Source organism: Mercenaria mercenaria, chromosome 9, assembly GCF_021730395.1.
Source record: "Mercenaria mercenaria strain notata chromosome 9, MADL_Memer_1, whole genome shotgun sequence".
NCBI lineage: Eukaryota > Metazoa > Mollusca > Bivalvia > Venerida > Veneridae > Mercenaria > Mercenaria mercenaria.
The window spans coordinates 85742623-85768900 of record NC_069369.1 but is presented as its reverse complement, the minus strand read 5'-3'; the positions used below and the strand labels follow the sequence as shown (position 1 = coordinate 85768900).

Sequence of the window (26278 nt, the reverse complement as noted above, 5' to 3'; positions counted from 1 at the left end):
CTGGAAAACAGGTCTAAGAGAGTGAATATCTAAAAACTATATCAAAATTGACCTAAAGTAGCTGAATTCTATTTGAAACAAAGAACAATTTCTTTTATTGGTATATAGCCTTTTAGTGTTCTTTTTTCTTAATTGAGTTACCTCCCTTCCATTGTAAAATTTGTTTTATTTTTAGAAGAACTGTATTAAGCTTTTCTGTAACTCTAGAGTGCAGCTAGATTAGAGGAAAATGGATCTAAATGTAAATGAGCTTCTTACTTGTCATATGATTTCTATGGTTCCTGTCTACTATGTTTCCCACATACACCATGTTGAACAATTTAGAGCTGTATCTGCATTTCTCAACTTCATAGTCTGTAGCTATTCTGTTTTACTGTTACTTCACACACTGCACTGCAAAAGATTTGTTTATTTTAGCGTTTTGGGTTTTATGCTGTTTTTCAACAAAATTTCAGTTGTGTACCAGTGGGCAGTTAACCTAACCAGCGTTCCTGGATTCTATACCAGTACAAACCTGTTCTCTGCAAGTAACTGCCAATTCCCTATATGAAACAGAGGTAGAGGACAAATGATTTCAGACACAATGTCTTTCTCATATTGTCACAGAGAACATACGCCTGTGATTCATAGACTGCCAAATAAGTGGCAGTTTTTAAAAGTAGATGCCCAAGGGCAACATGTCAAACCCGCCTGCTGTCAAAAGGACTGGGAGTTGAACACGAAACTCTGTCTCAATGTGCCAAATAAAACAAATGTGCCAGGTTATTTTATAATCCCACATTTAATGATGAAGTTATTGTCCGGACAAGGTCAATTAGGTGGACGGATAGCTCAGTGGTTTGCACACTGGCCTTCCAATCCTGAGGTCGGGGGTTCGATCCCCAACAGCTACTCGGGAATTTTCAGAAACGCTTTTCAGTGTTTCCCACCCAACTAGAGGTGTACTGGTCAGGAACCCAGACAACCCTTGCATGTATCAGTGCTATACACTGGGCACATTAAAGAACCAGGCTGTCTATTCACAACAAGCTAGGCTAAGTTAGCCGGACAACCTGTATCTGATTTCTGATCTCTCTGTCGTGGGGGCTTTGTCTCACTCTGTCCCTCTGGTCAGATCACTCTGTGTCTGTACTAGTAGAGGATGAATTATGCCTGTGTGGCTGCATTTGAACTATGTAAAGCGCCTTTGAACGTGAAATTGATCATGAAAAGGGCGCTATATAAATCTGGTATAATAACAGTTATAGCCATATTTGACCTTTAAACCTGTTGCACGCGACATGCCATCTCATGGTGGTGAACAATTGAGCCAAGTTATTTTAAAATCCCACAATCAATGACAAACTTATGGTCCAGACAAAGAAATCCGGACGGATGCACTGACGCACATACACCGAACAGCCATTTGGACAACTATGTCTTCGCTCCCTTATGGGCTCGACAAAAATGGACTAAACCCTATATATCGCTCACCAGAGTTGATCTGGCCTATTGACCTTGTTTTTTACCCCATATGAACCAGTTTCGAATATAACCTAGAGATCATCAAGACAAACATTCTGACAAAGTTTCATAAAGATTGAGTCACAACTGAAGCCTTTAGAGTGTTCACAAACCTTGCCTTTGATTTGATTATGTGACCTAGTTTTTGACCCTAAATGACCCAGATTAAAACGTAACCTAGAGATCATCAAGACAAACATTCTGACAAAGTTTCATAAAGATTGGGACAAATGTGGCCTATAGAGTGTTCACAAACTTTTCCTTTGATCTGGCCTACTGACCTACTTTCTGACCCCACATGACCCAGTTTCAAAACTGACCTAGAAATCATCAAGGCAAACATTCTGATAAAGTTTCATAAATATTGGGTCACAAAAAGCTTTTCCTTTGATCTGCCCTACTGACCTAGTTTTTGACCCAACATTACCCAAATTCAAACTTGACCTAGAGATCATAAAGACATACATTCTGACCAAATTTCACAAAGATTGAGTCCAAACATTGGCCTCTAGAGTGTTCACAAGCCCTTCCCTTGATCTAGTCTACTGACCTAGTTTTTGGCCCAACATGATACAGATTCGAACTTTGCCTAGAGATCATCAAGACAAACATTCTGACCAAGTTTCATATAGATTGGGTCACAACTGTGGCCTCTAGAGTGTTCACAAGCTTTCCTTTTGATTTGACCGGGTGACCTAGTTTTTGACCCCACATGACCCAGATTCAACCTTTACCTATAGATGATAAAGACAAACATTCTGACTAATTCTAATGAGTTTCAAACTTAAGTTGTGGTCTCTAGAGTGTTGGCAAGACTTCCCTTTTATCTGACCTAGTTACCTAGTTTTTGACCCCACATAACCCAGTTTCAAATTTGACCTAGAAATCATTAAGACAAACATTCTGACCCAGTTTCAAAACGATTGAGTCACAACTGTGGCCTCTAGAGTGTTCACAAGCTTTCCCTTTGGTTTGACTGGGTGACCTAGTTATTGACTCAAAATGACCCAGACTCGAACTTGACCTTGAGATCATCAAACATTTTGACTAATTCTAATGAGTTTTAAACTTGAACTGTGGTCTCTTAGAGTGTTGACAGGATTTTCCTTTTATCTGGCTTAGTGACCTAGTTTTTGACCCCTAATGACCCACCTTCAAATTTGACCTAGAAAACATTACAACAAACATTCTGACCCAGTTTCAAAAAGATTGATTCACAACTGTGGCCTCTAAAGTATTCACAAGCTTTTCCTTTGATTTTACCGGGTGACCTAGTTTTTGATCCCACATGACCCAGGTTCGATCTTGACCTAGAAATCATCAAGACAAACATTCTGACCAGGTTTCATAAAGATTGGGTCACAAATGTGGCCTCTAGAGTGTTCACAAGCTTTTCCTTTGACCTGGCCTACTGACCTAGGTTTTGACCAAACATGACCCTGTTTTGAACTTGACCTAGACATCATCAAGACTTACATTCTGACCCAGTTTCATAAAGATTGGGTCTAGAGTGTTCACAAGGAAAATGTTGACGGACGACAAACGACGCACTTATGCAGGCTGACAGACACCACACAATGACCGGTCACAATAGCTCACCTTGAGCACTTTGTGCTCTGGTGAGCTAAAATGTTACAATATAAGCCGTTAATAGTAAAAACAAAGTGAAGTAATTCTTGGTTCTGGCACATGACAACCAGTCTCATGATGGTGAATGATTGTGCTAAGTAACAGCAAAATCCCTCTATGCTTTAAAAAGAAATGCTCCGGACAAAAAAATTCTTGTATCTGACCTTTGACTTCTTAGTGTGACCTTGACCTTAGACCCAGGGACCCGGTTCTTTCCCATGACACTCCAAGTTGTCATTCTTGTATCCTTTGACCTCAATGTGTGATCTTGACCTTAGATCTAGTGACTTGGTTCTTGCACATGATACTTCATCTCATAATTGTGAACAACTGTGTTCAGCTACATCAAAATCCCTCCATGCATGAAAAAGAAATACTCTGGTCATTCCTGAATTTGACCTTTGATCTCTAAATGTGACATTGACCTTTTAGATAGGGACCTGGGGATTGCGCATGACACTCCGTCTCATTGAGGTTAACATTCACACCAATTTCCACCAAATAAAAACAAGATTGCTCAACGCATGTCAAAGTGTTATGGTTCGGACAAACAAATCCAGACAGACGCACGCACATATGGAGGGACGCAGGGACACACATACACTGAACAGCCATTTGGACGACTATGTCTTCCGTTCTAAGAAAAATCACAATTCTTTCTATGATAATAATCTCTGCCCCCTTGATCTCAAAGAAAATAAGAGCATTTCAAACAGTCCTTTCTGTACCTAAAAATTAACATGATGACAGAAACACAGGAAAATTGTGAAATTTTAAACTGAACACATTTTTTTTTTCACTAAATTCAAGGTTTACCTTTTGCGAAGCTAGCTAGCTTGATAAGGGCTCTCATAAATGCAGTTTTTATAATCAGTTCCTCATCTTGGTTAGCAGCCTTGTAAAAATTCTGGGTCTGATCTATCACAAATTGGGTGTGTCTGAGCAGTGAGTCTTCCGTAAAGCTTGGTCTTCCGTAAAGCTTGGGCAGCTGGCGAAACTGTTGTCTGTAAAAAAGCATCAGATCAATTCAGTGTTTGGATCAAAATTTAAGATGTGATTTACAAGTCTGTAAACATGAACAAATTCTGGATTTCTAACCAAACAAGAGCTTTCACTAATTGTGACAAATGCCCCCGCAGCACCTTGACCTTTGACCTGGTGACCACAAAGTCAATAGAGGTTGTGTACTCAAGAAGTACTATCAAAATGTGAAGTTTGAAGGTCCTGGGTGCAGTGGTTCGCGAGTAAAGTGCCTTCAGGCAAAAAGTTAACATTGGCCCCTGTGACCTTGACCTTTGACCTGGTGACCCCGAAGTTAGCTGGGATCGTTTACTTAATAAGTACTATCAGCATTTTAAGTTTGGTCTTGGGTGCAGTGATTCATGAGTAAAGTGCCTTCATGCAAAAAGTTAACATTGGTCCCTGTGACCTTGAACTTTGACCTGATGACCCCAAAGTCAGTTGAGGTTGTTTCCTCAATAAGTACTATCAGCATGTGAAGTTTGAAGTTCCTGGGTATAGTGGTTCACTAGTTAAGTGCCTTCATGCAAAAAGTTAACATTGTGACGAACGAACAAACAAACAAACTAACGGACAGACAGCTGAAAACTGATATGCCTCCTTTCAGGGGCATAAAAAATATAGTTCCACTTGTCAAATGAAACTAACAAAAGATGAAATATAAACTGTTAAATACATTATAATGGAAGTGAGTCTATATCCAATGTTTTAAAATTACGTATCTCTTCATATAATATACTATTTGACTCAATACATAATTTTAGTAATCAGTTAAATAGAAGTAATGAGATACAGTCAAAACTTGTGATAAAGACTACCGAATACCTCCTAATGAAGACCACTGTTAAAAAAAGACTTTTACTGGTGGCAACTATAATAAGCCTACATAGAAATAAACGCCACTATGTTCTGTTCCTGTTTAGAAACAAATAGCATGAATTTACCTGCAATGAAACCACCTGTCAAAAAAGACCAATATTTCTTTTTACAAGCTTAATCTTTATAGACAGGTTGGACCGTATGTACTGTTACACACGAAGTATTGGTAATGTTACACACCGAGTGTATCATCCGTTACTCACCGAGTGTTTGTACTGTTACACACTGAGTGTATGTAATGTAACACACCAAGTGTCTGTACAGTTACACACTGAGTGTCTGTACTGTTACACACTGAGTGTTTGTAGTGTTACTCACTGTATGTAATGTTAAACACAGGGTGTCTCTACTGTTATACACTGAGTGTCATGACCAACTTTCGTGATCCTTGGCTCAAGCATTCTTGAGTTATCATCCGGAAATGGTTTAACTGTTCCTGGTCACTGTGACCTTGACCTTTGACCTACTGACTTCAAAATCAATAGGGGTCATCTGCTGGTCATGAACAACCTCACTGTCAACTTTCATGATCCTAGGCCCAAGGGTTCTTGAGTTATGATCCGGAAACCATTTAACAGTTCTGGGTCACTGTGACCTTGAACTTTCATCTACTGATCTTAAAATCAATAGATGTCATCTGCTGGTTATGACCAATCATCCTATTAAGTGTCATGATCCTAGGCCCAAGCGTTCTTGAGTTATCATCCAGAAACAGATTGGTCTGTGAGATATAAATGTGAGGAAGCTGTCCGGCCATTTTAAATAAGCTTGTAAAAATCTAATAATATAAATACTAAATCAGGACAGCTGCACTTAACACATTCAAATACAACCCACAAGAAGATCTCGAACAAACAAGCAAAAGCAATGCAACAGTACAGTCACTAGATCTAAGTAATGCCTGATTTTTTCCAGGGTTGTATCAGGGGTCTTGGATGTATTTAAGGGTTGGACTAATCAATGATACTATCACCTGTGATCCGTTGATCTATCTGCACAGTTCTCTGTTGAGCTCATTAAGCTGGCAGACTTACATTTCATTATCCTGTAGAGGCCCCTAGCTGGTTCAGCTACTAATAGCCCCCTCATAATTGGGAACCAAGGACATGTCCGGTATAACAGTGTACTGTTTGAATTTTTCCAACCTGTTTTAAAAGTGTTAATAGTTGGAGCTGTGACGATTTTGCAGGTAGATTATTTTAATAGATGGCATGGCCCACTGAGAAAAGAAATATTTAATACAATTGTCCTTGTATGATATTTTCTTTAGTTTGAATGTCCACAAGTTGTGTTGTCATTCAATTAAAACTAGAGCTATCACTAAAGGTGATGAATGTACCCCCGCGTGCACTGACACAGTACATTGCAATCTGACACACACAAGATTGCATAATTATGTTGACTGTATGTATATAGACTGTATGTATACAGTTTAGTAACAAAAAACAAAGTCCCATAACTATGCAGAATATTTATGTAAAAGAACGTAACATGCACCATGCACAACTAGGGTTGGTACTGATCACTTGTGTGAAGTTTCATTAAATTGTGTGCAAGGGTTCGGAAGATTAGGCGCGCACAAGACTGCATATGCAGACTGTATGTACATAGTATGTTAACAAGAAACAAAGTCCCATAACTCTGCAATTTTTGTTGTTGAAAGAACCTAACATGCCCCATGCACAACTACTGTTGTTACTAATCACTTGTGTGAAGTTTCATTAAATTGTGTCAAGGGGATGAGGAGAGATGGTGCGCACAAGACTGTGTCTATGTATATAGTTTAGTAACAAAAAACAAAGTCCCGTAACTCTGCAATTTTTTTTTCTGAAAGAACCTAACATGCCCCATGCACAACTACTGTTGTTACTGATCACTTGTGTGAAGTTTCATTAAATTGTGTCAAGTGGATGAGGAGAGATGGTGTGCACAAGATTGTGTCTATGTATATAGTATAGTAACAAAAAACAAAGTCCCATAACTCTGCAAATTTTTGTTCTGAAAGAACCTAACATGCCCCATGCACAACTACTGTTGTTACTGATCACTTGTGTGAAGTTTCATTAAATTGTGTCAAGTGGATGAGGAGAGATGGTGCGCACAAGATTGTGTCTATGTATATATAATAGTAACAAAAAACAAAGTCCCATAACTCTGCAAGTTTTTTTTCTGAAAGAACCTAACATGCCCCATGCACAACTACTGTTGTTACTGATCACTTGTGTGAAGTTTCATTAAATTGTGTCAAGGGGATGAGGAGAGATGGTGCGCGCAAGATTGTGTCTACGGACGGACAGACGGACAGACAGACAATCTGAAACCAGTATACCCCCCCTTACAACTTTGTTGTCGGGGGGTACAAAAATCTTGTATAACTAGTATCTTTTTTGTAATTCAAAACCTAATAAACTTGTATCATATCACCATGGAAGCGTCAATATGAAAGAGTTGTTATTTTCAGTGTTTCTTCTATATGGAAGATGTCTAACATAATACACTAATTTAATTTAGTAGCCCTTTTTTGAACCAGTTCTTTTGTTTCAATGTTCTTTTTAAATTTTGGAGACCATACAGGGTTTTTTTTCGGCCGTTTTTATAGCCGTTATTTGGCTATATTCCCAATGCCAAAAAGTATGTATTTTCCCAAAATGAGTGCAAAAATTCCCAATCTACATTCTGAAAAAAATTTCATCAAAATTGCACAAACATTGACCAAATTATGGACAATTTTGTAATGGCAGTATGTGTAAGAGGTTGTACAATGTGAAACAAGTGTATGAGAAAGTACTTAACCACGTCTTTACTATATCCTATGGGACTAAATATTTCCCAATTTGGAACATTTACGCGTCAAAATTCCCAATTTTAGGGGTATAGGCTATATTCACAAATTAGCTAGAAAAAACCCTGCCATATGTTCTTTCCATACCCTAGGCGATTACAAACTAAACTTTATATAACTTTCTGAACTGTTTAGTTGTTATTTGCAAAAATGTTCTTCTAATTAGTCCGACTTTACTATTAATTTTGTTGATACATGCAATTACATTGTAGTAATAGTAGGGGTTTTTTTTTTTATTATTTAATCATATTTAATTGCATATACAGTCAAACCTGTCCTAAGTGACCACACAGGGGAAGATGAGATTGTGGTCTCTTAAGACAGGTGGTCTGTTAACTCGGGATAGACTTCTGAGCATGTATTTCAGTAAAGAAGGTACCATAGATACTAGACTAAGTGTATATTGCGCAGTATTTGTACTCCCGGAACCCCGTATTGTGGGTGCGTATCATACACAGGTATAGAAGATTTTCCAGCTTCAACACAAGTTGGTTTACGATTTTCGCCATTCAATATTACTTGATTTGTAAAAATCACATGATACATTTGGCAGTCTGGCTGAAACAAGAACAGAAAATCATTTTTGCAACCAGACTGTACAACAAACAGACTTGTGAACTCGAATAATACAGAAAACTGGAGAGGCAGACCAGCCAGTTCATCAAATCAGTCTTATACACATATCTAATACAAACGTATGAAAATAGGAAAGAGATTGGACTTTAAGTTATATATACCAACGTTATAAGCAGCCCTTACCATTGCGTCTAGTTATTTGTAGATCAAACTAATAGTAGGTTTATAGGCCACTTCCAACAGCCTTGCTGTTGGGTTAACCCTTTAGTGACAACCCTTAAGCAACGTAGTAATAATGTCCACATACAGATCACAAGTTCCTCCCAGGGTTCGAGCCCTAGTAGGAACCAATGTACATTTTTTATCCCAGGGTTTACCTTAACAGTGTTTAATATGTTCTCGAAACCAGTTAGGTCTCCTTACACAAACACCTGGGGTATGGATCACTTTCCCTCCCCAACCCCCAACGCCAAATTACTTCGCACCTGTATAACTTTTTTTTATCATCATTGTGGAGGGGTTCAGGTTCCTGAGGTGTATTTTAGACCAACTAATTTGACGCGATCCTAGGAAATATTGAAATAATTTTTTTCATATTGGCAATATGCCCACTCGCGTCAGACACTCGAAAGACATACAAACAGTTGAAGCACTTACCAATGAAATTTTCATTGCTGCCGACACTTTAAATGCTATAGGTTAAAATGCAGATTTTCCACAAATTGCCCACCAATTCAAATAAAACTTAATGTATCAAAAGGGGATTTAATTCCTCATTGATTTATGTAAAAATTATCAAATAATATCCAAAATTACAAATGATGATTTAATTTGATGTATGTACTGTATACGGTTAACATTTACCGTGTAAACAGGCCAATATGCGCAAGCTATAAAACCAATAACTTTACATGACTGTGTACTGGGATTCATCCTCCATTATTTTGGTCCTTCAAAGTTTTGATGTTTAGATTGCCAGTCACAAATATAAAACAATCTGTACTTCCAATTATTTTTACTACTGGTAGCAACAACCCCCACTTTTTGTTTTTTTTGATTTACAGGCATAAAATTATGTTTTTGGACTCTAACATGTGTTTGAATGACAAATCAATTGTGTTTTTGAATGTAAATATTACTGATAAAGTTTTATGCGGTGTTAAAGCAGCTTGCCTCTAGATCATTCGACAACAACAAAAAAATTTAAAAATTTGATATCTTGAAATAAATGCTATAATTATTATTTCTTGAGAAGGTTTTAAAACTTAATTACTGACAAACTTTCTGTTACGGAAACACTTGAGAATTTGCTGTTTTTACTACTTTTTACCATGAAAATTGAAAAGCGTTTGTCACACTTTTACTCCACGTAAACTGTCTCGATTATAAATGTCTATATTTTGAAGTTATTATTCACTACTTCAGCTATAGCGCTATTGGTTACGATGACGGGAAAATGTCTTTATTGCCGCGGCAGTCCGGGGTTCGATTCCTGACGGGGTCATCTTTTTTTCTTGATTTGGAACTTTTAAAATATGTTTAGTTTTTGTTAGAAACAAAAATTCATCTTTTAATGTTCATAATATGATCAAACTTTAATTTGAAAGAAAGATTATTTTTTAGCCAAATCTGGAGGCATGTTGCTTTAAAGATTTTGACATGTAACAAAGAGCTATAAAAATAAAAAGATCGGCAACTTGAAAGGCATATAGAGCAAATCTTGCAAAAAAAAACGTGACAACTGAATGAGATCTTGTTTACCGGAAGTGACGCATTCTCCACATTTTGTGTGCGAAAGCAATTATTCACTGGTACATTAATTATCACCGTACGACGTCATAATGACCACGCTTCTTTTGATGGTAAGAAATATGTACTTTTTATCTTAAGACTATTTCACATTAAACTAAATAAATGTTGTTTAATAGAAGCTAACATGTATTTTAAATGTTGTTTTAAAGGTACAAATTGTAACTCAATGCTCGCTAATGTTTGTTTTACTAAAATAATGCCGATTCACACTGACATGAGAACACGCGAGATTACAGCCAGTTGCCATTCTGTGTATTTTATACTTCTCTCCAAGAAGTCTGGCCAGGCTGCAGCGAACTTGACGGACAGAGAACTGTTCATCCAGAGGAACTGCGCCTTCCTGCACAGGAAAGGTCAGCCACTTTGAAGCATACCCCTCACACAGGAACCTGTACCCAGCCAGCCTCCAGCAGCCCAGCCCTCCAACGACGTCAAGGAACAGGAAGAGGACGAGGGCTCCCTCTCGCTCATTGAAACTCAAGCGGCAGTCAGGAGGTCCCAGGGCAACCCATCACCAGCTCCCTCCTCCACCACCACCAGACCACACCGTGCCGCCACCAGAGCCGAGCCTGAAGACTCTCCTGCGATGCTGGAGATGAGGGATTGTATGAAGTCCACCAACGCCCTCATGGAGAGACTGGTCCAAGCCCAGGAGATCAGCCATGCAAGGCAGCCCTTCATCACGTACATGTCCCAGTCTCTCCAACGACTACCTGAGGCCCAGTACCAGCTCACATTGGAGAGGATGACGGCCATCCTCCACGAGATGCAGCGACCCATCCCCCACCCCATTCCTCCAGCTCCACCACGTCCAGCATCAGCACTTTCACCCACACTCACCTTCTACCGGCAGCAGCAGCCGCATTACTTCCAGCCCCAGCCTCAGCATCACGGCTTCCAGCAGCAGCCTCTCGACTTCCAGCAACAGTCTCAGCCTGAGCATCAGCCTCAGCACTTCCAGCAATTGCAGACATCCAGAGTCAGCCAGCCATCCCCCACCCCAAGGAGCTCCAACGAAGGACTCATGTTGTCAGACATGCCGAACTTTTCCTCCATTATCCACACCAACATGAGTGCCGTCAGCGAGGGGGGGATTCTCCAGGACCTCCAGTTACAGGAGATGAACGCTCCACCCATACCAATCACCACCTCAGCTCAAGGGACTGCTGATGTACTTGCAGAGATGAGGGCCATTACCGAGGAGAATTGAGACTGCTTGTGATGTGTTGAAGGGACTGCTCAGATATTTCATGTGATTTTTGTTTAAGGGATGAGCTGGCCAGCTGTTTTGATGTTTGCTGTTTATTGTTTGCATGTGCACTTGTCTGTTCGGGTGGTTTCAAAAGCTTTGAGCTTTAATAAACAGCATTTTTATTAAACTATTCTTGACTACTTTATTTAATAATGAAAATAAAACTGTAGATTGCAAAGTTCCCCTGTGACCGCAATAAAGTGATTACCCGTGTATAAGTATTAAACAAGACATGTTTTAAATATAAAGTGCTTTTATTAATGTAATATGACATCAAGAATGAATCGTATCACAAGTTTCTTTAATAATCTCTCCTAACATTTCAAACAAACACAAGCACAATTTGTTCATTGCATTTCCAATACTGGGGCCCCATTAACGTTCGAGTTCCTTTAACAATGTCAAATAACATTTATAACAAAGTAATAAACATGAGTATATATAATATGTACAATGCACAAGTGTCTCCTCAGTGTTCTGCACAGTGTTCAGTTGATAGCCACCATTCTCTCCTGCCAGTCCACTGATCCTGCTAGGGAGTTGCACCAATGCTTGAGTAGGTTTCGCTGCCTCTTCCCATCACGTGAGTCTGTGTTGGGGCCTTGCACAACGATAGTGTCCTCTAAGTTCCGTCCTTCTTTCCATGCCCCAGGCTGCAGGTTCCCATCTGGCTGTGCACGGTCCACAAGTCTGTTCTGGAGCACTGGGTAGCGGGTGCGCATCAGGTTGTGGAGGATGCAGCAAGCTTCCACGATGGTTCTGACAGTTTCATGGTGATGTTGCATGGTGGTGAGCAGAATCTGGAACCTGTTGGCCAGGATGCCGAAGGCGTTCTCCACGACCCGTCTTGCCCTGGACAGCCGATAGTTGAAGATGCGCTCTTCATGGGTGAGGTTTCTGGTGCTGTACGGCTTCATGAGGTAGGTCCGCAGTGAGAAGGCGTCATCCCCGATGATGAAGTAAGGCACATCCTGATTGTCATTGGGTAGGGGGTCTGGCTGAGGAAAGGCATGTATCCTATTCTGGTCCAGCCCACGATGGAGATCACTTTCGTTGTAGATCTGAGCGTCTGAGGATGAGCCATTGCCTGAGACGTCAATGTAGGTGAACTTGTAGTCAGCATCCACCATGGCAAACAGGATCACGCTGTAAAAGCCTTTGTAGTTGTAGAATTCTGAGCCAGAGTTAGAAGGAGCTTTACAGGCCACGTGCTTGCCATCAATGGCACCAACTGTGTGGGGAAAGTTCCATCTCTGGTACCATTGGTCAGCCAGGTCTCTCCATCCTTGTTCAGTTGTTGGGCAAAACAAGACTTCATCTGTGTATTCCTCAATGATGGCCTTTACCACTTCTCTGACTACCACACTGATGGTGTTGTGGGGAACCCTCCAGGCGTATTGCATGTTTCTGTAGGTGTTACCAGAGGCCAGGTGCCGTAGGGTGATTGCCACTTTGAGACCAGGTTCCAGGCTTGCTCGGTAATTGGTGTCTTGCTTGGTCAATCTGGGGGTCAGCCTCTGTACAACTTCATCAAACATGGCTGGTGGCATCCTCATGAAGTGCTGGAAGGCTCGTGGATCCTCATTCCTCAGCTCCACCATCAGCTTGTCATACAGTCCATGTTCAGGCCTTCTCAGTATCCACTGTCTGACCCACACAACTCTGTCTCTCCTTCTTCTCTCTATTCTCCTTCTGTCAACAGCTTGTTGCAATCTGAGGAGGTTCTGATTCTGCTGCTGGACTAGTGCACCAATCATAGCAAGTCTCTCAGCATCCATGGTAGTACAGTTTTAATGTAACTTTGAGCAAATTCGATATAAATGAGGTCTGTACTCAACGGCAGCTCAATTCCAAATGGGCTCCTGGTCCATTTCTCCCCGTATTTATAGCCAAATTCTGGTCCCGCTCCGACACCTCCATACCAACGCCAAACCAAAGTTCATCACCGCAATGGATCGCTGCTTCAACGCCCGACACCGTTCCAGCAATCCCGTGTCCGCTCGTAAAATGCTTACAACCGATCCACCAAAGTTTGTGCAACGTTTAATCACCGCCCGGGCAAAGCTGGCAAAGCTGGCGAAGCAGCGGTGGTCCAGCGTTCAAGATTTCTGCGTTGGCCTAGCGACCCAAGCGTCCACGAACTTGCGTCTAGCGGTGCCAAACTTGACTGGGCGTTGTTAGAGCGGTGGTGAACTTTGCCGGAGCGGAAAATTGCCCGCTCCTCACCGCTCGCAATATTTTGTGCAGCTCAAAACTTTCGGAGCGGTAGGAGGGACCATCAGCGGTGGCCGAGCGTATACGGCGTTGCCTTAACGGGGGCCAACTTCTGTTAAACGGTGGTGAACGGTAACGAGCGGTGATGAAATTTTTTCACCGCTCCAGGAACACTCCAACAAAGTTCGGTCGGTGTGACCGGGCCTTTACCAGGTAGAGATACCTTAAAATACACCCAAAATTTGAAAGTAACATCAATGTTGTACCACAGAAAAGCGGTCTTGGTTTTTCCCTATGGTCAATTATAAAAAAGTTACAATATAAGTTATTTATAGTAACAACTAAGGGAAGTTAATCTTTAAAGAGAAAAAAAAAAAAAAAAAAAATAATTACAAGTCCACAAACCTCAGAATTGGATGTAACATGCATGTTGTACTACAGAAAAGTGGTCTCAATTTTTCCCTACGACTTGTAATGAAAAAGTTACAATATAAGCTATTTATAGTAACAGCAAAGGGAAGTAATTCAAAAGAAGGGACCAGTGCATGACACTCCGTCTCATGATGGTGTACAATTGTGCCAAGTTACATCAAAATCCCTCCATGCATGAAGTAGAAATGCTTCGGACAAAGTCATTCTTGTATCTGACCTTTGGCCTCTAAGTGTGACCTTGACCTTAGACCTAGGGACCTGGTTCTTGCGCATGACACTCCGTCTCATGCTTGTGAACATTTGTGCCAAGTTGTATCAAAATCCCTCAATGCATGAAGAAGAAATGCTCCTGACAAAGTTTTCATTCTTGTATCCTTGACCTCTAAGTGTGACCTTGACCTTACCCCTAGGGACCTGGTTCTTGCGCAAGACACTCCGTCTCATAATGGTGAACAATTATGCTAAGCTACATCAAAGTCCTTTCATGCATGAAGAAGATATGCTCCGGACAAAGTTTTCATTCTTGTATCCTTTGACCTCTAAGTGTGACCTTGACCTTAGACCTTGGGATCTGGTTCTTGCGCATGATACTCCCTCTCATTATGGTGAACAACTGTGCCAAGCTACATCAAAATCCTTCCATGCATGAAGAAGATATGCTCCGGACAAAGTCATTCTTGAATTTTTCATTCTTGTATCCTTTGGCCTCTAAGTGTGACCTTGACCTTAGACCAAGGACCTGGTTTTTGCGCATGACACTCCGTCTCATGATGATGAACAATTGTGCCAACTTTCATCAAAATCCCTCCATGCATGAAGAAATGCTCTGGACAAAGTCATTCTTGAATTTGACCTTTGACCTCTAAGTGTGACCTTGACCTTAGACCTAGGGACCCGGTTCTTGCGCATGACACTCCCTCTCATTATGGTGAACAACTGTGCAAAGCTACATCAAAATCCTTCCATGCATGAAGAAGATATGCTCCGGACAAAGTCATTCTTGAATTTTTCATTCTTGTATCCTTTGGCCTCTAAGTGTGACCTTGACCTTAGACCTAGGGACCTGATTTTTGCGCATGACACTCCATCTCATGATGATGAACAATTGTGCCAACTTTCATCAAATCCCTCCATGTATGAAGAAGATATGCTCCGGACAAAGTCATTCTTGAATTTGACCTTTGACCTCTAAGTGTGACCTTGACCTTAGACCTAGGGACCTGGTTCTTGCGCATGACACTCCCTCTCATTATGGTGAACAACTGTGCCAAGCTACATCAAAATCCTTCCATGCATGAAGAAGATATGCTCCAGACAAAGTCATTCTTGAATTTTTCATTCTTGTATCCTTTGGCCTCTGAGTGTGACCTTGACCTTAGACCTAGGGACCTGGTTTTTGCGCATGACACTCCGTCTCATGATGATGAACAATTGTCACAACTTTCATCAAAATCCCTCCATGCATGAAGAAGATATGCTCCGGACAAAGTCATTCTTGAATTTGACCTTTGACCTCTAAGTGTGACCTTGACCTTAGACCTAGGGACCTGGTTCTTGCGCATGACACTCCGTCTCATGATGGTAAACAACTGTGCCAAGTTTCATCAAAATCCCTCCATGCATGTAGAAGATACGCTCCGGACAAGGTCAGTGGATGCCGCCTGCCCGCCCATCCGCCCGCCAGGGGCGTTCCCATAATATGTCCCGTTTTTCAAACGGGCGTATAAAAATTAGCCCCATTCAAATATACCTAATTCTCAATATGACGTGGTTTCTGGTTCATTCCGTGGCTCTCAAAATTACACTTGTGCCGCTGTCATGCATGTCCGAAGTTCATGCAAGTTTCTCAGAAAAGTAAACAAAGATTTGTGAGCATCCAAAAATGTGCAATAAACAGGTTAGTATAGCTTATTTACTTAAAAATATGGAAATGTTGAAGAAAAAACTTTTCAGTGCTAAGGAAAATGGTGGCTGCATACAAAAACTTTTATTAAAATACAAACATGCAAACCAATTGTGACAAAATTGTAGCAACACATTACGCAGTCCCCTAACTAAATTCTAAGCAGTGTAATTTGTCAAGGTACCCTTCACCTTAGCAACCATCAATTAGCCAATCAGAGCCATGGATTCAACGAGAAGCTGCCAGCTGATCCAGACCAATGTAGGTCAACATACATGAAGTGAGATTTTTCATTTTCTGTCATATCTTGTTGACTTTTTGACTTAGCATGGTAATATTGAAAGGTTGCAGCTACTTTTGGTTAAAAAAACAACATGTGAATACCTAACATCAAATGCGCATGCGCAAATTTGGCAATTAAGAGTCACGGAATTACGAGAACACAGCATACATGTGCTTTCACTTTGGAAAACAAGTGTATAATTTCTAATCTGCACATTTTTAAGTCTTGAAAAATTAACATACAGTATTTTAAATACCCTCTATGTAACACGATCAGATAGGTTTGAAAAATGAACACGAGCATTTGACACATTTTATTGGAATCGTAATTTCTAAAACACGGCTTTGCAAGAGTTATCTTTCCTGTGGTCATTGCTACTACTGGTATACTACACAGGTGGCAGTAACCTACCTAGGATACAGTATGGGTCCATGAGCCATATGCACTTAAATTTACTACAATTATAATGTTTTCTTAGGAAAAAATGACAAAAAGCCATTCTGAAAAAAATTTTGCTCCTGTGACAATGAGCCATGAGAAAGGTGATCAAGAACAGTTTGACATGTGCATTGCTTCCAGGTCCGTATTTTTTTTTCAAAACAATATTTGCTTATCAATGATTGGCCGCCTTTTTGGCAAAAGATTAGTTTTTCAGAAAAATCTTACTTCAAAACCCAGTTCCAAACCGTTTACGCATCACGAGCGAGCAGCGGCGTATGAAACGATAGTGATTTCTCCACCCGAATAAATCCCATAATGCCCATACTCGTATAGAAAAATGATTGATATTGTACCAAAAATTATTAAATGAATAGCAATTATTTATTATGTGAGCGTCAAAATCGCTAAAGAAGTAAAGAATTTCAAATAATTTCAAATAATTATTTTTATTTATTTACATAGCAAAAATGACAACAAATTTTATTATACAAAATGACAACAAATTTTATTATACAAACAATTTGATAATTGGACAGGACACGAAAACATACTTAAACATAAAATGAACATGAACATTAAATATTATCAGTATGACTGAATACGATAATACATATATATATTGGAAATGCTGATAATCAATACTATACAAAACTGAATATGTAAAACGAAACAGGACACAAACACACTTTATACAAGAACAGATAAAACAACACAATAATTTAAACATATTCAAAGTAACTTCAAGATAATCATAATAAAGACAAGAAACGAACAACATACAAGAAAACACTTAATATAATAAAAAACAAAAACAGAAGTATTTACACTATAATAACATATATAATCACTCACTCATTTTTCAGTCTAGTTTTTAAGTCTTTGTACTACACTTCAGTTACACTCTGACTCCGTAGAGCTCGCTACATCTTTTGAGGAATTTAGATGTTGTGATGTTACCCTCTTCATATTGGTCCCAGATGGAGCTTAGACTTTTCTCCAATGTCTTGGACCGTCCTCTCATGTTTCTTCCCAGATCACCTGCATGGATCGCCATTTTCACATCGTCTGCCTCGGTTTGTAGTAGCGGCACCAGTCTGTAGAATTGCAGCCCCATGTTCCCCGCTTTACTGTTTAGATGGTGATGCCAGCCTGAAATTAAACATGTGGAATTAGATAACCGTACATAACAATGTACATGTAATCATAATCAAGACAATAAACGCTTATTACACAACAAAACACGTATTTTTTTTTACAAAACAAAAACGAAACTATTTACATTATAATAAAATATATAACATATAAATGCACTTTTCTTTGTTATCTTTTATACAGACATATACTATTTTACTAGCACTTTTATCACTGACAAGTTTGACGTCGCGGGAGTGAAATAAAGCCATTAAACAAGAGGGCCATGATGGCCCTATATCGCTCACCTGTTATCATTGCACTTGAGGACAAGAAGGCCCTCAGAAAAAATATCTAAGTCCAAAGGACAGGAACAACATGGAAGAAATTTAACCAAAAAGAAAAAAAAAATCTTACAAGGTATAGATATGTCAAAATACACCTAAAAATTGGAGGTACCATCCATGTTGTACCACAGAAAAGTGGTCTTGGTTTTTCCCTACGGCCAATAATAAAAAAGTTACTAAAAATAAGCTATTTATAGTAACGTAAAAGGGAAGTAATAAAAATAAAATATTGTAAGTGAACAAAAGAAGGATCTGCCAAATAAATCTGTTGACATAAATGAAATTTCAAATCAGTATCTTCATTAGTTATGGAGATATACCCAGTTTAATTTGAAATAAAGGGAGGTAATTTGACATAAAATCAGTCCAAAGTTATCTACCCTGATTGTCTCAATCCAACTAATAACAATAATGAAATTTCAAATAAGTCCTATAAGTACTTACTGATATAAATCCATTTTGATTACAATCAGGGGAGGTAATCAGATATAAAATAACTCTGGAACCTACGATTGGATCTGATTTGTCATGGAATCAAAGATTTATTGTTGTTGAAGATATTTTGGAAGTTTGTATCAAATAAAACCACAAATGAAGTCTCTATATGGCTGCAAAAGCCAAAATAGCCAATTTTGGACCTTTAAGGGGCCATAACTCTGGAACCCATGAAGGAATCTGGCCAGTTCAACAAAGGAAGCAAGATCTTGTGGTGATACAAGTTGTGTGCAAGTTTGGTTAAAATCAAATCATAAATGAAGCTGCTATTGCGCAGACAAGGTCAAAATAGCTAATTTTGGCCCTTTCAGGGGCCATAACTCTGGAACTCATTATGGAATCTGGCCGGTTCAAGAAAGGAACCGAGATCTTATAGTGACACAAGTTTTGTGCAAGTTTGATTAAATTCAAATCATAAATGAAGCTGCTATTGTGCAGACAAGGTCAAAAAAGCTAATTCTGGCCCTTTCAGGGGCCATAACTCTGGAACCCATAATGGAATCTGGCCAGTTCAAGAAAGGAACCAAGATCTTATGGTGATACAAGTTGTGTGCCAGTTTGGTAAAAATCAAATCATAAATAAAGCTGCTATTGTGCAGACAAGGTCAAAATAGCTAATGTTGGCCCTTTCAGGGGCCATAACTCTGGAACCCATAATGGGATCTGGCCAGTTCAAGAAAGGAACCGTGATCTTATGGTGATACAAGTTGTGTGCAAGTTTGGTTAAAATAAAATCATAAATGAAACCACTATCGTGCAGACAAGAAATTGTTGACGCACGCACGCACGGACTGACTGACAACGGACGACAGACGAAGGGTGATCACAAAAGCTCACCTTGTCACTATGTGACAGGTGAGCTAATAAAAATGATAATACACTAGTGTAATAAAGCTTTGACGTCGACGTCATTTATAGTGTAGGAGACATCGGCAGAGCCCCGTATTTTATTATTTTATTCAATTTGTTTAAGAAATTCAATATGAAAAGACACTCATGTAATATCCTCTATTTAATTATGTTACATTTGTATGTTTTCTACCTACCCTCAACGTCGTTGTTGGTTCTCACAGTCTGTCTGAAGACAGACCAAAGACTCAACGGGGAACACAGAGCTGTGTATCCACTGGCGTTCGACATATTCCACTAAACGCTGCGTTGCATCTGTAGTTGCCTGTCCTTGAAGAGCGTCGAATGCCCGACGGATATGGGATGACGGCAGGAACTGAAGGGACAGGATCTGGTGTATAAATGAGTGGACACCTGTTCTACGCTGGTATGTTTCGGCCAGACCGACATCTACGACCCGACGCCAAACCACTTGGGACCAATGGAAAGCACATCCCTTGATCTCCACACCAGGAAACGCATCCCGTACCACTATTTTTTTCTACCAACTGGAAATCTTTCTAGCATTATTTTTGAGTGATGGATGATATTCAGCAATCAAATGAAGTTCTGTATTCACTGCCAACAAAGCATTTCCTGTGAGCACCTGTCCTCTAGGGACACGCACTTTGTAAAATAAAAGCAAAATTGAAATTATTTCCATAACATAACTTTTTTAAAAACAAAGACACCTAATGAACATAGAGATTGTAACTCAAATATAAAATTAAAAAAAAACAAAAAACAATTTTTCCAACTTTGACGGAAGTAGAAAAAAATAGCGGCACCCAAAATGGCGGTGCCCAGACGAGAGGAAAATTTTTCAGCTACATCACTTTGCCCCATTCGGCACACCTTTGTTATATTTGCCTACACATTGCCGTAAGGCGAGCTACGCGCTCGCAATTGTGCCTCGCGCAATTGCTCGCGAGCTATGCTCGCTATCAATGATTGGCCGCCTTTTCAGCAAAAGATTAATCTTTCAGAAAAACCTTATTTCAAAACCCAGTTTACTATACATGCATATTTCCGACATTCACAGGTCAACACACATAAGCAACACATTAACGCCTTTGGATTTAGGAGAGATGCGTTGACTCCTTAGTGAAAATGTTCTACAACATCTAATATAAGCTTAAAGCTGTGCTCATTTATAAGTTATCCCTTTCATACACATGTATATAATTTTTGGACTGATGTGACATATACTTGGCACATATTTCCTGTTCGTTTCTTTATCCAGGTACCATTTAAGCTCAAGATCTGTGGAGTTCTAAAAAGTCAAACGACCACATATGTAGCCCATGCACAACATATGTATCCCATTCGGTTTTTCGCCCCAAAATATTTTACTAGCAAAGTGACCGCTAAATAATTATATTTTTTCTTCTGGATGGCGTTTAGCATACGTAAGGTTGCGAGGGCAAAATTAAGCAGGCGCAGGTCAACTAAACAACATATTTCCATCTGTTGATAAAAATGTTGCTAATTTTCAGACATACCGCTTCACGGAGGATACGTTTTTCTCTGTCATTTCTACAAATACAGGTAAGGTAAATGCACTTACATGCTAGTTCACGTACAGTGCTTTAGGGTATAGCGGATTTTAGGGTATAGGGGATAGGTTGATAAATTTTGCATTTAGACTTGAATTATTGTATAAATTTTCATATCATTCTTTTACTGGCATGCAGACATACGTTCTGACCTACATTTTAAATGACTGCTTGTTGTGTTATTTTTCATATGTTATCAAATAAAAATCGAGGCTATCCTTTACTGACTAAATGAGTGTATGTAAAAAACACCAATGAATGAAAAGTATTTGATAGAAATTTAAAAAGCTGAATGTTTTTGAAAAGAGAATACATTATTATTGTGATTTATAGTAAAAAAAATATTGGGGAGTTTGTTTAGATGTGGATTTTAAACTAATAATGGAAAAAATGACCAAAGCTATCCTGTACACCCTAAACCAGCACGTATGTAAACAATAGCATGGAGATAAAAATCACATGAATTTCTACTAAATGCTAAATGTTTTGAAAAGAATAGCTGTTTTTCTGTATGATATACAGAAAAAAACTACTAAATTTTGTTTCTTTGAATAAGAATGCAAGAAAAATTAGTTAGATATCCGCTATACCCTAAAGCACTGTATACTCGGTTGCACTGCATCGCGATTTTTTGGCAAAACAATGTCATTTTCACAATATTCAATCACAAATAAAAATCTCACGTATTTATCTGCGAAATGTTTACCACATATATACTACCGGATGCACAACATATGACTTTAAGCGGTGCCCATTTGGGAATACATATGTTGGATCCCCTCCCGTGTTTTTGCATGTCCGCACGCATTTAGAGTATCAAATGCATAATTTACTGGCTAGAGGTTAGGGTTAGTATCACCATGGTTACAAAATAGATACATTTAAGATATTTCCTTTCAAATTTAGTTAATCCGGTATATACCAGAGAATGTAATATATCAAAGGTGCACCAACTCTGTATTTAGTCACAGCCAACAGGTAATGACGTCACCGTGACACCAGCTTTCCATAAATTTTGCAACGTATGATATTCGCTGTTACAGGTATAATGACACTAAATTTTTGTTTCTTTTCAAGTGAATATGTTCTCGGAATTGTTTTATGCAGTGAATAGTTTCTTTGCCGTTTAAGCTACGTTCGCTCAGAGGCTTTGCCTTTTTCATATTAAGGAAATATTGTTTTAAAAAAAATTCTCATGGCTCATTGTCCCAGGAGCAAAATTTTTTTCAAAATGGCTTTTTCTCATTTTTTCCCTATGAAAACATTACAATTGTAGTAAATTTAAGTGCATATGACTCATGGACCCATACTGTATCCTAGGTACGTTACTGCCACCTGTGGTATACTATACACACCCCTAGCTTAGTCAATAGTGCCTAGTGTCTGTGCCTCTAGCAAGTAACACTTACTGGTGCAAAACATCTGTATATTCTGACACTAAAGTAGCACACAATGTCTTAGACGCCATTCTTCCGACTTGCTTGTTTACTGGTTATCACATGTGAACACTCTTTTCCATACACACCCTCCGGTGCAAATGGCGCATTTGATTAAAGGGCAGTAACTGTGCGCTATCAAAAACCGATTCCGAAGAATATTCCGCGTTCGTAATCAGATTTTCTAATTTCGAAAATAAGATGATCTAGGGCATGTACACATTTTACTTAATAACAAAAATACTTAAAACAGAATCCTTATGTGCAAAAATTTTATCCATGTTCAAAATTTGATTTATCTCTCCATGCCACGATTTATGATGCCATCATTTTGTCTTTAGAGCTAGATTCTATTATTTTCCTTTTTATTTTCAATATAAAATGAGTAAAAGTGTCAGACATGCATTTATATAAACAGCACTCAAAATTTGAAAGACCGTGATATCAGGAAGGTCTAATACGTATCAGTTGTTCCAAGTGATATAAAGCAGTATTTTCGTATCAAATCAATGGTATGAAAGCTCAGATGCAACAGTGAATGATATTAATTTTATTTGCTCGCTTTGCTCGCAAAACTTTATTTCGATAGTATTTATAAATTTTACTGAAGTGGTTGGAAACATAGTCAGACCTAAAAAGCTATTCACTGGATCAAATTGCTCTTACAAATTTTAAAGATGACATTGTCTCAAATATTCATGCTAAAATTGTCAATATAAGTCAGATTGCACCAGTTCAGGTATACTTGCCTTTTTTTCCCGAGGGGATATACCCCCGACGCCTCTAGAGACGAAGCTCCCTAACTGACCCAAAATCCTGGACCCACCTTTGGTACATTCCGGCCATGGATCTCGCGCCCCCAAAAAAAATATTATATACTCCCATGCCATGTCAATGACATGTTGACAAGAAGTGTGTTGCCAATGGTTATCCAAAGCAGTTTGAACCATATAAGGGCATTTAGCAAGATAGATGTGAATCTGCTTTAAAACTGTACAACCGGATTATCCGAATACAAAATCTCATTTAAACTTCTCGCTGAGAATACATGCACATTTACCATTTCAAATATATAATATATAAACAATGTGGGCACTCATAAAGTTGATTGAGAAGATTCTCCCGTTTCGTTACCCAATAACGATAGCAGAATGTTAAGGGACGCATTGGTCGAGAGGGCTAAGACGCTTTCCTAAGGAGGCGAAGGCCCCTGGTTCGAATCCTGGCTACTCCCATTGCGGTGTGTCCTTGAGCAAGGCACTTTATCACGTTTGCCTCAGTCGACCCAGCTGTAAATGGGTACCAGCAAATTGCTGGGGGTAAGGTATAAATGGTTTTAACTGTTCTTAAAATGGTTAATTGTTCCACAAAGCGACGGTAAATAAAATTTACCTTTACCTTTACCTTAGGGGCTATCACCTCCAGCCCTGAACCACATCCACACGACGTACAGGCCAGGATTATTCGCCAGTCTTCGTCTTGAGATTCTCAAGCTCGAAACAAGCTTGAAAAGTGTTATGAATATGGATCACAGACATTCGCATTGTTTTTGCTTGTTTGTTTCACATTTTCACATGGGATTTGTTTTGTTTTTTAAGTCAAAGCGACACAAATATACTAGTAGGCTAGTATGTTTAAAATACTGACAGCCTGCATGATATATATTAACCAATAGCTATTCAGGTGGAGGTGTTTACTACAACATATATAATTTATTGACCAAATTCATATGTTTCATTTCACTCCGTATTTCTTGTTTCTTACACAAAAAAAAAAAAAGAAAAAAAAAGTTGTAAATGTTTACATTGTCTGGAAAAAATCAAAGATTGACAGAATCCAATAGCCACCTTGCCAAGACACAGGAAGACGCACAGTGATCTTGACAAATCAAATACAAATCAAATACTTTTGATGATCCGTGCAGGAATACAATATACAATACACTGAAATTTGAAATTTTGAAAATGTCTTTAAAATATTGAAAGTACAATGTCAGCATTGTACATACTATAAGGAATCATGGAAATGTGGTCAATCACATTTCGAAGTTTCACTGTATGAACTTTTTCATTATTTGGAAACTATGATATATGACGTACCATGCATATACGTAAAAATCTTACACCAAATTGTGAGTTATCGTATTTTTGTAAAAATGAAATATTTACACCGCTGTTCCCTCATAAATGGTCTTCAATGTTTTTCGAAAAAACCAGGGGTGACTAACTCAAAGGTCCCTTAAGTCCTAAGGTGGTCATAACGTTACCTTTTCTTGCTCGTAGGGATTTTTTTGATTAACTCGATCTTCTCGTAAGATACGAGATACCTTAAGTAATGCCGTATCTTAAGGTAAAAAAATTGGTGCCTTATCTATATCGTAAATAGATAGAAAATTGAAGAAATTAAGTTTTGTTTAACTTTCTGATTAATTTTTCATTTATAATCTAGCTTTTCCCATTCCTGTTGGTTTTTTTTAAATCGATATAGAGGTAATTTCCTAAAAAAAATCTGGGTTTTTTTCGTCTTCCTGCAAGGCAACTATCATTTCAAACCATTCATTTTTTTAAATACCAACGTGTATAGGAAATTTTCAGTCAATATTATATAAATTGATATTTCGTATTTTAGTTATATAATACTGATACTTTCTTCTGTCTTATATCATATATTTTGCTGTGTGATAAACGCATCTATTTCGGACTCCTACTTACGAGGACATGTTTGAAGAAATATCAGATCTCGACGTTTCAGCCGTTCAATTAAGATGTTCCACATTTTAATGTAATTAGCTAGTTCAGTGATTGATAAAACATTTCTGTTGCATATGCATATCTGACACTCTGGGATACGGTCAAAATAAATGTACTTGCCTAATGCAGATTTTGGTACTCCTAGTCCTACAGTTTAGTAAATATTTTATAACCGTAATTCATATGATAACTTCTAGATGCGCACTTTAAATGCTAACCGTGCTCAAATGTCGATTTGTATCAACAAAAGTTTTACCACTATTACAAAACGTGGATGACAGGTTAACATAATTTGATATCCTTTCATGGTCCTTTCATGATTCAGACACGTAAGTAAAGAAATGTTAGTAATCTTCAAAAGATTTACCAGATATAATACTGAATCAAGTTTAGCGGTCAAAAATGTTTACTGTATCAAAATGACATTATATGTTATCAGATACATTTGCATCATAATCTAAACACTACTAAATGCAAAAAGTGTCTACAATACTACGGAAAAATGATCCGATGAAACTGCTTTTAAATGTAAATAGCGAAATGAGTGCCGTAAGTTAAGTCCTTTTGCCTTTTAAGTTGCTTGGATCTCATTACTTGGTAATATGAACATAAGTTGCTCTGTCATTGCATTTGTAAAACAAAATGAGACAAAAAGCTCTCGATAACTGCGTTCGAATAATATAAACAGACAGAAACCTTAATATTGTAAATGTACTAAGTTCAAATGATTGCAGGTGTAAAACGTCTTATATCAACTAGAGATGAATGTATATCTACTTTCATTCCAAGAAGAGTATAGGATTAAGTTTCCCGTCAAATTCTTCGACTTAAATTACTCAAATGTAGAATTTAAACCTACAACAGCAAAACTCATTCGTTCAGATACCAT

General features: G+C 38.5%; 1 protein-coding gene and 1 pseudogene across 1 annotated transcript; both read right to left on the bottom strand.

Moving 5' to 3' along the window:
- Window positions 1–29: 29 nt before the first annotated feature.
- On the bottom strand, window positions 30–26278 carry LOC128559361 (uncharacterized; annotated as a pseudogene).
- LOC123566661 (putative nuclease HARBI1) lies at window positions 12002–13291 on the bottom strand. The gene has a single exon (XM_045360960.2). It carries the CDS (start codon window positions 13289–13291, stop codon window positions 12002–12004), a length of 1290 nt encoding a protein of 429 aa, XP_045216895.2.

Coding starts and splice junctions, on each gene's coding strand:
- LOC123566661 (XM_045360960.2), bottom strand. CDS start 13,291: ATGGATGCTGAGAGACTTGCTATGATTGGTGCACTAGTCCAGCAGCAG.